The 12,600-nt window shown below is 37.5% G+C and overlaps 1 protein-coding gene across 2 annotated transcripts; it reads left to right on the top strand.

Moving 5' to 3' along the window:
* Positions 1–858: 858 nt before the first annotated feature.
* Positions 859–8,946, top strand: LOC147600849 (uncharacterized). Of its 2 annotated transcripts, XM_086747359.1 has the most exons (5): positions 859–1,061; positions 3,377–3,508; positions 4,758–4,781; positions 5,390–5,469; positions 6,109–8,946. In XM_086747359.1, the coding sequence occupies exons 1-5, from the start codon at positions 1,016–1,018 to the stop codon at positions 6,202–6,204; spliced, it is 378 nt and encodes a 125-aa protein (XP_086603485.1). In that variant the 5' UTR covers positions 859–1,015; the 3' UTR covers positions 6,205–8,946. The 2 variants fall into 2 exon arrangements, with proteins under 2 accessions (XP_086603485.1, XP_086603486.1); XM_086747360.1 differs by lacking the exon at positions 4,758–4,781.
* The last annotated feature ends 3,654 nt before the right edge of the window (positions 8,947–12,600 follow it).

The following is a 12,600-nucleotide window of genomic DNA, read 5'->3' as shown; positions in this document are numbered from 1 at the left end:
ATGCGTGGAGGTCCATGGCTGAGGAACATCCAGGAAAAGCCTGCTAACAATGAGTGCATGAGTCCATGGAGACACAAGTGTTCCATGCTGTACTATCGTACACTTGGAAAGAAATAGTCTCAGCAGCAAAAGAGGGTGAGATTTTTGACAGCAGGACGATAGCTAGCCAAGCAAACTCATTTTGCTTGACAAATTTATTTCCTTTTTATTTGAGTTATCAATAGTTAACTCAGCACCATCTGTGATATACCCTCGGATGAAGTACATACCTGTGTCAGCCGGAACACTGACCAACAATTTTGAGATGCACTTGGGAAGCAGCTATGGAAGGCATAATACCGTTTCTTTAAATGACCCTAAATAACTAGGTATGTGACTAATCATTAGGCTTTACATGCTGGCAATGTTTTTGCTTTGAATACTTATTTTTATGGTGCACTGAATATTTAGGAATATATTATGGTTTGTGACTAGTGCAAAAGAAAATTATTGTCTTTTGTGACCAACAGGCATTTTGCTTCCATGTGTCCAGGCTTTTCCATCTGTGAAAGGATACATTTTCCATGCTGACAAAGAGCTTGGAGATCTACACAAAGTCTCTGTAGGTGCAGCATATGAGAATATCCTCATCACAACCAGAGTATTTTGATAAATATGCAGTTCAGGACTTGTTTTACATATGAATAGAACTTGTCCTTTAGCTGTTGGTCTCATAATTTTTAAGCTCCCTGCATACTTCACTTGGTAGTTAAGTAAATTCTTTTCAGTACACCCAAAGCTCCTGGATTTCCACAGCCTACGTGGCATCTAAGCCCTTGTAACAGCTGTTTTAGGAAACAGTCTGATGCAGCCAATAACCAGCTCAGGAAATGATAAGTGCAGCAGGGTTAGGCTTTGGAGGTCTGTTGCCTCAGAGGGTAACAGCTGCAGCTTCTTTGCTGTGGGCACAGTGACCTGAGGATTTTTCAGGTTTGTTTTCTACTAGTTTTGCCTTTTCCAGATATAAAAGAGAAAAATGAAGATGTGTAAGACAATACCTTTGCTCATTCTGTTGTTTACAGGTGAGTGAATGTGTCTTTATATTTGTTTTCTCAGCTATTACTTTCTCTTTAATACTCGTAATTATTTTTTGAAGATTTTCCTAAGTATATTCTAAATGTTAATTCTTATGACTTGATCTATAAATCATTGTACAATCATTGAAGGTGTTTTCTCTATTCATTATTGTACTACATGAGGGATTACCTTAGTTACATCTCTATCAGTAAGATATAACTCACTTAAAAAGCATATAATTATTTTGCGATGCAAATAATCTGTAGCACCCTTAATAATAAAACTTCAAGAATAAGTTAAGTCATTGCATTTAAAGAAATCTGCACATACAGAAAGACACATGTCCCTGTAAAAGGTAAGACTTCTTGCAACATTAGTAATTTTAGATTCATTAATGAATGACAAAAATAAATGTTAATATCAATAATGATCAATATTCTAACAATCAATAGTAGAACTAGAGAAATAACAACACATACAGCTCATCCCTTTTTTTTTTTTTGTCAGCACTGCCAGTTACAGGTACAGTGGCAATATCTCAGGGATGCTGCAAACAAAGCAAAAAGTTGAATTACTTCACACCATTTAACAATAAGCACTAGGTCTTCCTAATCATTCCACAAAGACTGTGTAAATTTACTAAGTAGAAGTAGAATTTGCATTATTAGGACTGGCAGAACCCCAGCCCCTTGTATCATTTCTGTCTAATAAAAATGGTTATGCTTAATATTCAGAATTTGTGACTAGATATGCTACAACAGAGACTCCTTACATAGTTTGTGTGTCATATTAGACAATAATGAAATTATTTTATATTTGGTTAGAATTTGTGAGAGATTGTATTGGTTTCATAAATTTTCACTAGAACATTGTTTCCTTGTGAAAAAGAAAAAAAAATGGGCTTAGATTGGTGTGAAGACATAAGGCACTTTCTTCTTTATAGCTCTGTCTCACTAAGGGCAGCGACAGAGGGAGAATTTAAGAAGGTGCTAAGAGGTGGAGGGGGTTGGCTAATGGACATTCTTATCGTGAACATACATATGGTCTCAAGAGCACAAGCCTAGCTGAGAATTTATGCCATCCCTCTTCAAAAGAGTTCGTGGAGATATGTATATCATCAGGTCCCCTCTGTGCTCTGCTTGGCAGAGTCCTATAAAAGCTTCAAAGTGACAAAGCAAGTTTTTCTCCTAAGCAGTGACCAACTTAAACCAATTGCGAACAAGTGCAGCATATTCTCAGAGAGGCAGCATCAGCCTGTAAGTTTTGTTCATTTTTATTGCAACATCATGGGTGCATCTGTTTGCTCCCTTCCAGAGAAGCTGTGGATATTATGTCTGGAGATGATGCTGTAATTCTAGGAAGAACTTTCTAGATAATGAGATCTCAGAGGAGATCAGAATTATGTAAGATGTTTGATGGTGTTAATTTTTTTAAACTTGTATCTCCAAGAATCTCACATGGCACAGCTTTGTCCCCCTGTGCTGTTTCAGAACCAATTACTTCCCATGTGGAACCTCCTGGAACTTCACTAGCTAAACTTGCTTCCACAGAGAGGTTTGGTTTTGTTTTTCATGTCACAGCTGAGACTATGCAAGAAAGTGTCTTCTTAATGCTCCCATAACTTAACAAAGGGTATAGTTTTCCTCTCTTCCTGTCATTCAGAAAAAGTTCAGGGAAAGTATCTTTCACACCTCCCCCAATATTTTTCATTAATTTGCAATTGAAGTTGGGGAGGAAGGTTGAAAGAACGTATGTTTTAATTTGTTATCTAAAGCAAGCTAATGAATGTCATCATCTGTATTAACGTGATTGCTTCTTCCCATTTGAGAAGCATATAGGGCAAGAGGAAAAGAGAGAACGAGGATGAATATCAATAAACATCCCAGGTGTATTTAGCTGCCATATCCTATCCAGCCCCATCAAAGCAAATGAAAATGTTTTTTCTAATTTTCACAGAGTGCCCAAATCTAGTAAAGGCTATAGCTCTGCTCCTACTCCCTTATGGATTTCATTTTCTTACTCCAAAGCAAGGAAACAATATCTGAGAAGAATGTCTATGAAAATACCTTTTTTTTTAAGCTGAGTAAATGAAAGTCTTGTTTTTTCAGAACTTTTTCTGAGAAACATCTTCACAATTTCAACTGAAATGTTCATACAGAAAAGTCAGATGGAGGGAAATATTTCAAATTTCAAAACAGCAGGCAAGATTGTCCAGGTTATGAGCATTTGAAAGTGGATTTTATAACTGAAATTATCAAACAGCCTTAATAATAAATGGTATGGCATCCTCTAGCAATATTTCTTTCTTTTTTAATTTTAGGATACCTTTCTAACAATACGCATGTTGCTGCAAACACCACCACAACAACATTATACAGTTTCTCATCTACTCCTGAAGTCACACAAGCTCCTGGAAGAAAAAGAATACATCATAGGAGTGATCCCATTCCAGGTCTGTGTTTTAATTTGTTGCTTCCTCCAAATCCTGGCTCATTCTTCCCCCAGTGTGCACACCCGAGTCTTGTGAATGCACTGTTCAATTTTTCCCTTGTTGTTTTCTACATGATGACTCTTTCTATCCAAAAGCCTTCAAAAAATTGCAAGCACAAACTGATTTAGCAGCAATATAACCCTGAGATTGCTTTAAACAGGTTTCTCTCTGTTTCTACAGAGGTGGAAGCTGAAGCACAAACAATATTTCAGACATCTCAAATAACACAGCCTAAATAATTGTCTATCAAGAAGCAGAAAATACATCATTTAGTATAAAATGTCAGGCACTTCTCACGATCAGTGGATAGTTTGGTATTCTGTGAGAAAAGAGAGAAAACTGATGAGGAAGAAAGCAGCAGGAAAAGGCCCCATAGACCTGCTAAGTGTCTTGATTCTTTCTGTGACACCCCTCTGTGCAGGATCACCAGTACCTGCCTCTGTGTGCGTCTCAACTGATACCCTGCTCCTGCTGATCCTTCTGGAGGCTTTATGAAGTGACTGCTTTTACAAGCCCCATCTTTGCTTTTACAATCGCAGCTACAAGCTGCATGAAATTCTATGGGCTTCAGAATGCTAATGCTTTCTTAATTCCTACATTTGTGAGGCTTTGTGTGGTGGTGGTCTCTGAAGTAGCTGCTAGGGCAATGTTGCTAGATGCAGAGTCAGGAATTTTACCTGCCCTCTTTCTTCCTCCTGTCTTCTCTGTGCTTCTTATGTTGAGACACTCCTCAAGGCTCAGTGGTGAAGATGGAAGAAAGGCAAAAATAAGGAGGAAACTTTTGGCAGCAACAGTCTTATCTGCTTGCTTCCTCCTCCCTCACTCAGCATGGCAGGATCTGAAGAAAGCTGCTGTTCTGACTTGGACTTAGTGATGCTAATTATAAATATATGTCAATGCATAGCTCTCTAAATGTGTGAGGGTGCTCTGGCACACAAAGCCTTACCTGCCAAACAGACAAAGCACATATGAAGGAGAGCAAACAGAAATCAGCGTGCAAGTATGGTGAATGTAGGTACAGAATAGTTAATAGCTGCAATCTATTATTTTGGCAGGAAATAATGAGTTAGATTCCTTCTAATACCTGACTGTAAATTCAGTGCTTTGTTATCACCAAAAAAAAAAAGGTAGGAAAAATTGCTTTAGCTTCATTATACATAGTTGTACAGTTTTCTCATGTTTCTAATTTTTATTCTTTTCCTTTTAATAGAAGAACCTCTGTCAACTCTGTTAGGTACGTTGGCAACTTCAATATATATATTTCTGCTTAAATATTTTTTTTCTTTACCTAAGTTTTGAGCTTTTAACTTACTTTACTGCGGTTGGTTAAAGAAAACAAAAGCTATGTATGGACTTGCCTACATGAGCCTGAAAAACTCTGGTTTTATAAAAAAGTATTAAAGGCACTTCTTAATTGCAAATAATTGTATTTCTCTGGTGATTTGAGTAATTAGAATATCACACTACTAGACTAAACCATATTAATTTACTTTTTTATTACGATATTAGTATTTGGGGCTTTTTCTTTCAGTAAAATCTGTAGCACCAATAATACTGTGAGCAGCAGTAAGTGTTGGTATATTAAGATTTGAGATGAATATAGCACATACTTTGCACTGCCAAAAGATCATCGACTGCAATGAGCTGTAATATGCTTGGTTCATTTCTGTACAAATCCATACTTGAATGAGATTTTTGTTTGTAGAAAAAATAAATACCTAGATTTTAGTGTCACCTATAACCATTTAATGCTGCATAATTATCTACCAGAAATGTAGGTATTAATTTTTTCCTTTTCTTAATGGATTAGAGTCATGGGTGCCTTTCTTTTTGCTCTTCTAGTGGCAGGAATCAGCATTTCCTTTGTGCTCCTTTTTATTCTTGTAATTATTGGTGTTAGCTGTGTATGGAAAAAGTCAAAGGTAAGTCCAAGTTTTTGGATATTTGTTTATGTATGTATATTGTCTGTATATATTACAGAATATGAAGTGTCAGCTTCCCAATTTTTTCACTTTTCACTCAGATTTCTGGTGTTCATTTGCACTGTAGTTGCTTTTCCACTGGGATTTTTTTTTGCCGCTGGATGGCATTCTTAAATTTAGTCATCTGGTAATCAAAGTTTAATTTACCTCAGCTCACCTCCTTTCCTGAGTAGTACTTGCTCACATTTCCATGAGTGGTTCCTGGTTTGCAGCTTTATTCTCCCTTTAATTGTCATTAAAGGTCCTGCATCAAGGATGACAATTGAACAGTTTAAGTGAATTTTATCTGTCTGACTTACTTTGGATGCTATAATTATTTTGCAACCACAGTCTTATCTGTGATAAGTTAATATTGCTAAAAATTAAAACATTAAGTAGCTTATCTAATAATAAGAATAAATGCAGTAATGCTTACTATAGATTCAAGTATGCAAAAATAGTCTATTAACAAAACAAGTTAATATAAGGAAAATATCAGCAGAACTAATACCAATATTACACTGACATTATGGATTTTTGTATTTGTATAGCTCAGATGCATACTCCAGTGACAATAACATATTTGTATTTTTTGCACAGGGAGGTTCGGCTGAAATTAATTCTATCCCCTCTGATGAACCTGGAGTGTCCTTAGAAAAGATCAGAACAGGAGGACCAGCGCAAGTGGCCTTTTGAAAGAGCATTACAATGACAGCGGGAGAACTGTTGCATGACCCTTTGGTCTATGCACCTATATGGCAGAATCGTGCATACCATGGGGCTTTGAGTCAGTAATTTTCCCTTTTTCAGTGAGTGTTTCAAATCACTCCAACATAATTTGGAATGTCAGTTAACAAGAAAATCCTGTTACCAAAAGAATCTCAGTCAATGCTCTTCAGTAAAGCGTTAAAACCGGGGAAAACGGTAAAACCAGGAAGGTTCTTAAATGTCATCTGACGTGGCATACGTTGCTTGTAGCGTAACAAGAGAAAGGTCAAACTTCTGCAGAGCCTCAAGCCTTATAATCTCTTTCCTCATCAATACCGTAACTAAATCCATTTCTGAGAACCGTGTGATACTAGGGACTCTGGGGAACTGAGTCATTGGTATTTATGGCCTTTGCTGCGTATTTGATCTCTTATATATTGCAATGATGTCTATTTCCATCCTGCTCTTATTTCTGTAGTATTTTTCATTTTTTTCTTCTCTTATGTCCTTTTCAGGAGGAAAAAAAAAAAAGGGAAGTCCTCTCAATTCTAACTATTTAAGCAGCGCTCCCAAAGAGCTGTATCTTCAAAAATCTTAAGTTCTTGAAATGAAAGAAATCCTAATTACAGAAAATGGCACACTTGGGCTCTGTCTGTTCTAATAAATAAAACCTGCATGGGAACACTACTACTGTTGAGACAAACTGGAATAGCCCTTGTTTATGCTTGTGTATGTGTGAACTATCTATTAGAAATGGCTCCTGGAAGGCTCAAGCTTCCAAAATTTGGCTCAGGCCGAAACCAGCTAATCAGCATCAACAGTACTATTCCAATGCCTGGGAGTTTCCTAGGCATTGTTTAATTTACTAGTCTGGATATACAGTGTTATTGTTTAAAGCTGTTTTAAAATTACATATTTGATGTACCTACTCATTGATTTATTGACAGTTATTAGTAGTGATTAATCAAAGTGGGCCACTGCAAACTTTCATTTACTGACTGTGCTTTCTTCTGCTCCTGCATTGTAGCTGTCTAAAAGCCAGTTGCTTGAATATAAGGCTTGTTTGTGAAAAGCTTATTATGTGCCTTAGACTGAAGCGTGAATTTACAGAGTTGAACTGTATTGCGCTCTCTCACTAGGTAGATGCTCTCATAGAATAGAGTTTCTGAATAGTCTCACACCCTGACCTTAGGCCAAAGCTTTTGCATCCTCACTGAGTGAATGCACAAATCCCTAGTTCAGTGGAAATTTGTATCCTGGCCTATGGCTCTGCAAGGCTGTGTAAATGAATCTGTGTGAAACCCTATGTTGTGACAAGGCTGCCACTAGTACGCAGAGAAATTCCATAGCCCGAACAAAGACAAACAATTCAGGTTTTTTTTGGCACATCATCCATTTTGTAAGAAAGGAAATAAGGAAACTTCAGGAAAACCTATTTTTGTAGAATGTGAAAAAAGAAGCCAATGTCTTGATAAAATTATGTCCATTAAAATCAGCAACTGTGTGGCTAAAAGGTTAACTCCTCAGTTGGTATAAACTGGACAGGCTTTCCTTCCTCTACTTCTATCCCTTGATAATAATAATAATAATCAAGAGTCAGTTAAGGCTGAAAGCCTGAATTTTATTGGATGATACCATCATTATTCCACTACTTCTTCCCCTAATTGATTATCACTTACTAACTGGTGTCAGGTGCTCTCAGCAGCTAGTGACTGCTGTGGTGCTCTGCTTGAGGAGGACCTGGGGGATGTATGGCAGAAGGGGCCAGAAGACACACACCCAAAGGGCTGTCCTCTGGTAATGTGGTAGAGGAGAGAGTACCAGAGAGGTAAGAGATGGCTCTACCAAAACATTCCTCTGTGAGCTTTGGCAAATGACCTTTATTTGTGAGACCGAGCTCCTGATCTATAGGACAAAATGAGTATCATGTCCCTAGCTCATATTTATCTGTGAAGATAAATACATATTAAAGTGTGAGGTGTGTAAGTCCCACAGTAACTAAGTTATTCTGAGTGCTGTAAAATTGCAGGAAATCACAAATTCTGTTTGTACATCTTCTCTTCTTAAGCCAGTTATTTTTCCCAGTAAAAGTAGAGAAGAATGCTATATCAACTTTCAATTTCAGGTACTGATTGACATTGTCTACAAATAAAAGCAGTTTCTTGCCTGGATCTGCACTTAACTTCATGGAAGCCAAAGAGATATTTTCGTATTTTCAGTTTACTTCAGTGAAACAAAAATTTACTCTCTGTGCAAAGGAATATTTGAAAGTTCACCACTTTTTCCATCTTCTCAGTAGTAAAGATATCTTTTTCTTTTCTGTGTGTTTATTTTAAGAATGTTGTAGATACAATTCATATAACTACTTCAGTTTTATTTGGGATGGGAGAATTGTGCTATAGCTGCTTCCTATGTGGTTTTTTTTTTTAATGTACATCTTCTGTTTTCCTTCTATTAAGTAGAAGTTCAGTAAGTGCTTAAATGCTTTTCTAGATTCTAGATCAAGAGTGCCCTGGGCAACAGACAGTGTTAGCTGAATGCAGAAGAAGTAAGAACAACAAACATTTGATCATGTGTCAAGAATAATTCATATAAACCATGTTTACAGTACTTGATGTTTGCAAGCCTCTGTGTGAATGATTCTGCTTTTGGAAATGTTTTCAGCGTGGCTGTATTTTATCTAAACTTTTACAGAATTTGTGTACTAGAAATAATAATTACTATTTGTTATTTGGTGTTCATGTTTTGTTATTACACTGTTGAAAATGTTTACAATTGCTGAAGTAATCAAAAATATTTCCTCTAGCTTGGATGACCAGTCCCACAAGAGTGGATGCTGACTACTTAACAGTTAAACTACCTATAAACTTGAAATTATTTGTGTCAATGAAGTCTGTACATATGGCCTGACACACACACGCAAAGCAGTTTGTTTGGCTCATTGCGCTGCAGTTTCATTGCGCACTGATCAGCAGAGAGACTGACAGGCATTACCTACGGATGGGGTAGATGGCAGTAGCAGCTTGCTGGGAAACTTAAAAGAACCGTGTTCTGTGGCTCTGATTTGGAAATGAGGCACACGTTACAGAAAAGTTAGAAGAGATTGGCTTGAGACAGGAGAGGTGAAGTGTTTATTAAAATGGAAAGGGAGAAGTGTGTGGACATTGGGAAAGCTCTGATTTGCAGAAGCTGGGGACATGGAAGTCAGACCAGGCAGCAGTACGTGCTGCCTATGGTTTGATGGCCTTTGTATTCATTTGAATGGTAAACCCACCTTACGTTATTTTATGCCTACTTTTTTTTTTTTCCAGTCTAGAAAAGACGAGAAGGAATTGCCTTAATTTGCAGGAAATAAGTTTTAGATTCGATAGCAGAGTAATATTTTTGAGTACGAGATGGGAAAAGCAAACTACACAAATTGGTGTTGGAACCTTGCTTAGTGAAGATTACATTTAAAAACAGATTACACAAAATACCCCTACTGCTGGCAGAATGCGAAGAAAGTTGTATTAAATAGTCTCTACAGGTCTCGTCAAGCTCTGAATTCCCAATTTCTAACAAATACCACAGCTAGCTAGCTATGTTTGTACAACAGCTAGCTCCATTTGTGAACAACTCGCAAAAAGTGAAAATGCTGAGAGCCCCCTGAGCCCAGTACCCTGGAGCCAGCAACACCAGTAACAGGCACCTTAGGAAAAACATGAGCTTGTGGCAGGTATGGAGTAATCGTCCTCCCTTTGCGTTCAAACCTTTCCAATTTTACCACCTTTTTAGCAGTGCAGACTTGACCTGTACAACACACTGAAGATATGAGTTCCACAGCTCAAGATCTTTTCTCTTTTTTTTTTTTTTTTTTTTTTTAATCTGCTGTCTGATAGGCTTATTCATTGTCCTCTTCATTTTATACTATGAACAAAACCAGTGGACAGTTACTCTTTCCATTTTCCCTGTCATTCAGGACACTATAGACCTCTAGCATAACTGCTTTGTCTCCCAAAGTAACAGTGTTCCTTATACTAGATTAATTCAAAGCTTAGAAATGTGAGAGCACATCTGCTTTTAATAACTGGAGGTGGAAAATTGCGAGCTTACTGTACTTTTTGAGGTAATAATTACAATTTTTACAGTTTCTATAAAATGTTTACAAAAGTTAGCGTCTGCGCTTACGGTGTAGAACACAAGTTAGAAGCAGTAAGTATGCTTCTTCAGTTTGAGTATATTTTGCTAAAGTGCATTGACAGTATTTTATATAGTCACTCATATTAGTTATGTATCATCCCTGTTTTTATACACATTAGCGTCTTGGTCAATCCAAAAGACTTGCATAACATAAAGAGGAACAGAGGTTGAAGGGTTCACCAACAAGTTGCATTAACCTCTATCTCATAAACAAAGAAAAACATTTTCAATATGATTAAAATCAAAAGCCTGACAGTAAAAACAGGCATTTTTAACCCTTAAACCCCTTCTTATAGAAAGTCATCATTCAGGCTTTTAAAATTTTATATGTATCTACTTGTGTTTCCTATTCCCCTTCCACTTGCACATGCTAGAAGCAGACTCAGCAGCAGCCAGCGTGTTTTCCTGCCTGTAGAGGTCTAACCTATAAGTGGAACCGGACAGAATATTGTAGATGGTAAGTATGATACATGGTGAGAAAGGACTGAAGGGCCTAGGGTATTACAAACACGCGTGTCTGTCTTTTATTTAGACAAGACAGTAGGTGTGATCACCACCACCAGGCCATTTCACTCCATCTCAAACAGGACTGCGAAAGCACCTTGCAGTGAATTGTCAAAAATCAGTAGGACTGCTGCTGTTCTTCAGCAGTCCTTGCCAACAAGCAAAGCATTAAACAGACACACACACACAAACACATGAAATATCTTTCTGTCTCTTAAACATTCCTGCTAGCAAGCTTTGAACCAGGCTGGACAACAGGAAGCAACTGTGTGGAGAAAAACTGGATGCTTTTTGTTGGTAGCACTTGTTCTTCTGATAGAAAGAAATTAGTCCCTTGACAGAGAATTTCAAACCAGTTGTTTTCAAAGCACTAAGTTTTGCTCTCAGACATCGCTTTATAATCATATTTAAAACTATCTAAATAATTGACTGTGGCTTTCTATTCTCGCCTATGTCTGCTCAGGTACAGCAGAAAGACCTGCCAGAGTGAGACATCTGTGCTGTCTGATTTGGGGACTCCAGTCTCCGTACAAGAGCAGGAAGGGGTGTATTGCCACTGATAAGGTTTGTGTGAGATCCTCCTGGGGAGATAGGTTCTCCTGTGCCCCTCCCTTGCCTCAGCTAACCCATGAACATCTCTTTTTCACTTTATGCTGGACATAACCTCCTTTTTTTGTTGTTGTTTTTTTTGGTTGGTTGTTTTTTTTTTTTTCGCATAAAAAGGGTGTTTTGAAGAAGCAGCAGCAGAGGTGCTTTTGCCAGGTTTGTGCCTTCAAAAGTACTCCAGACAAGGAGAATTTTTTCTGACATCTGTAGCTGGTGAGGCACAATTTTACATAGCTGTAGTGTATCCTTAGTAAGTGGAATGCATAAGCTAATTTTAGTGAAAGTACTTTGTATGTATTTCAAGTATAACTGGAAGCAGTTTTGTACCTCCATTTAAACAAAAAGGAAAAAAGTAGTTTAAAGAGGGCCTTCACTAAAAATTTTCAACAGGCTGACTATTATATTTCATAGCTACCTCCAGCAGGAATTCTGAAAGTTTCATAGTACAGACAGGGAAGGTAAACATAGAGATGTGCAAGAATGTAGAAAAATTTCTGTGTTTCACATGTTCATATTCATTGAGTATATGTATGCTGTCATAAATTTACTGAGGAGACAGCCTCCTGTCCAGTTGTCAGAATTCTTCTGAGTCGAACTGTAAGGCATGGATTTTAACTAACTTAATGAAGTCTGTTCAACAACAAAATTACCAGGGATGACACTGTAGCTCAGTAATTGCTCTCTGAGTGGAAAAAAAAAAAAAAAGTAGATTAATACAGATCTCTACAAAAATGAGGGATGTCAAATGCTACTTGCTGTGTGAAACTGCAGATGATGCTAGTAGTGGTGCAAGAGTATATCAGTTTTAGAGACTGTGTTGGGAGCAAAGTCTGGAAAATCCTGAGTCCTGAGAAAAATCATCAGAGAAAATATGATGAGTGCCTGAAAAAGACTGTCTCAGCAAGGCACTGTATGTATATCAGGAATGCTTTGTTGTTTTCTCTTATTGCTGTTGCACAGTGATCAGGGGCAATGGAACTTGCTGCTTTTTTCAGTAAAAGATTTCGCATGAGGCTAGAGTCACATGCACTGTTAGGATCAGGAAGTTTTGTACACATAAACACATGCACGTGGAAATGCAGAATCACAGAATGG

This window comes from Chlamydotis macqueenii, chromosome 4 (genome assembly GCF_036417535.1).
Source record: "Chlamydotis macqueenii isolate bChlMac1 chromosome 4, bChlMac1.mat, whole genome shotgun sequence".
Lineage (NCBI taxonomy): Eukaryota > Metazoa > Chordata > Aves > Otidiformes > Otididae > Chlamydotis > Chlamydotis macqueenii.
Note: the sequence above shows the minus strand (reverse complement) of the source record. Positions and strands in the feature narration are given on the sequence as shown.

Excerpts from the sequence above, each read along its gene's own strand:
- LOC147600849 (XM_086747359.1), top strand. The coding sequence starts at position 1,016 with ATGAAGATGTGTAAGACAATACCTTTGCTCATTCTGTTGTTTACAG. Across the intron at positions 1,062-3,376 it reads GCTCATTCTGTTGTTTACAG|GATACCTTTCTAACAATACG; the intron begins GTGAGTGAATGT and ends TTTTAATTTTAG. Across the intron at positions 4,782-5,389 it reads ACCTCTGTCAACTCTGTTAG|TGGCAGGAATCAGCATTTCC; the intron begins GTACGTTGGCAA and ends TTGCTCTTCTAG.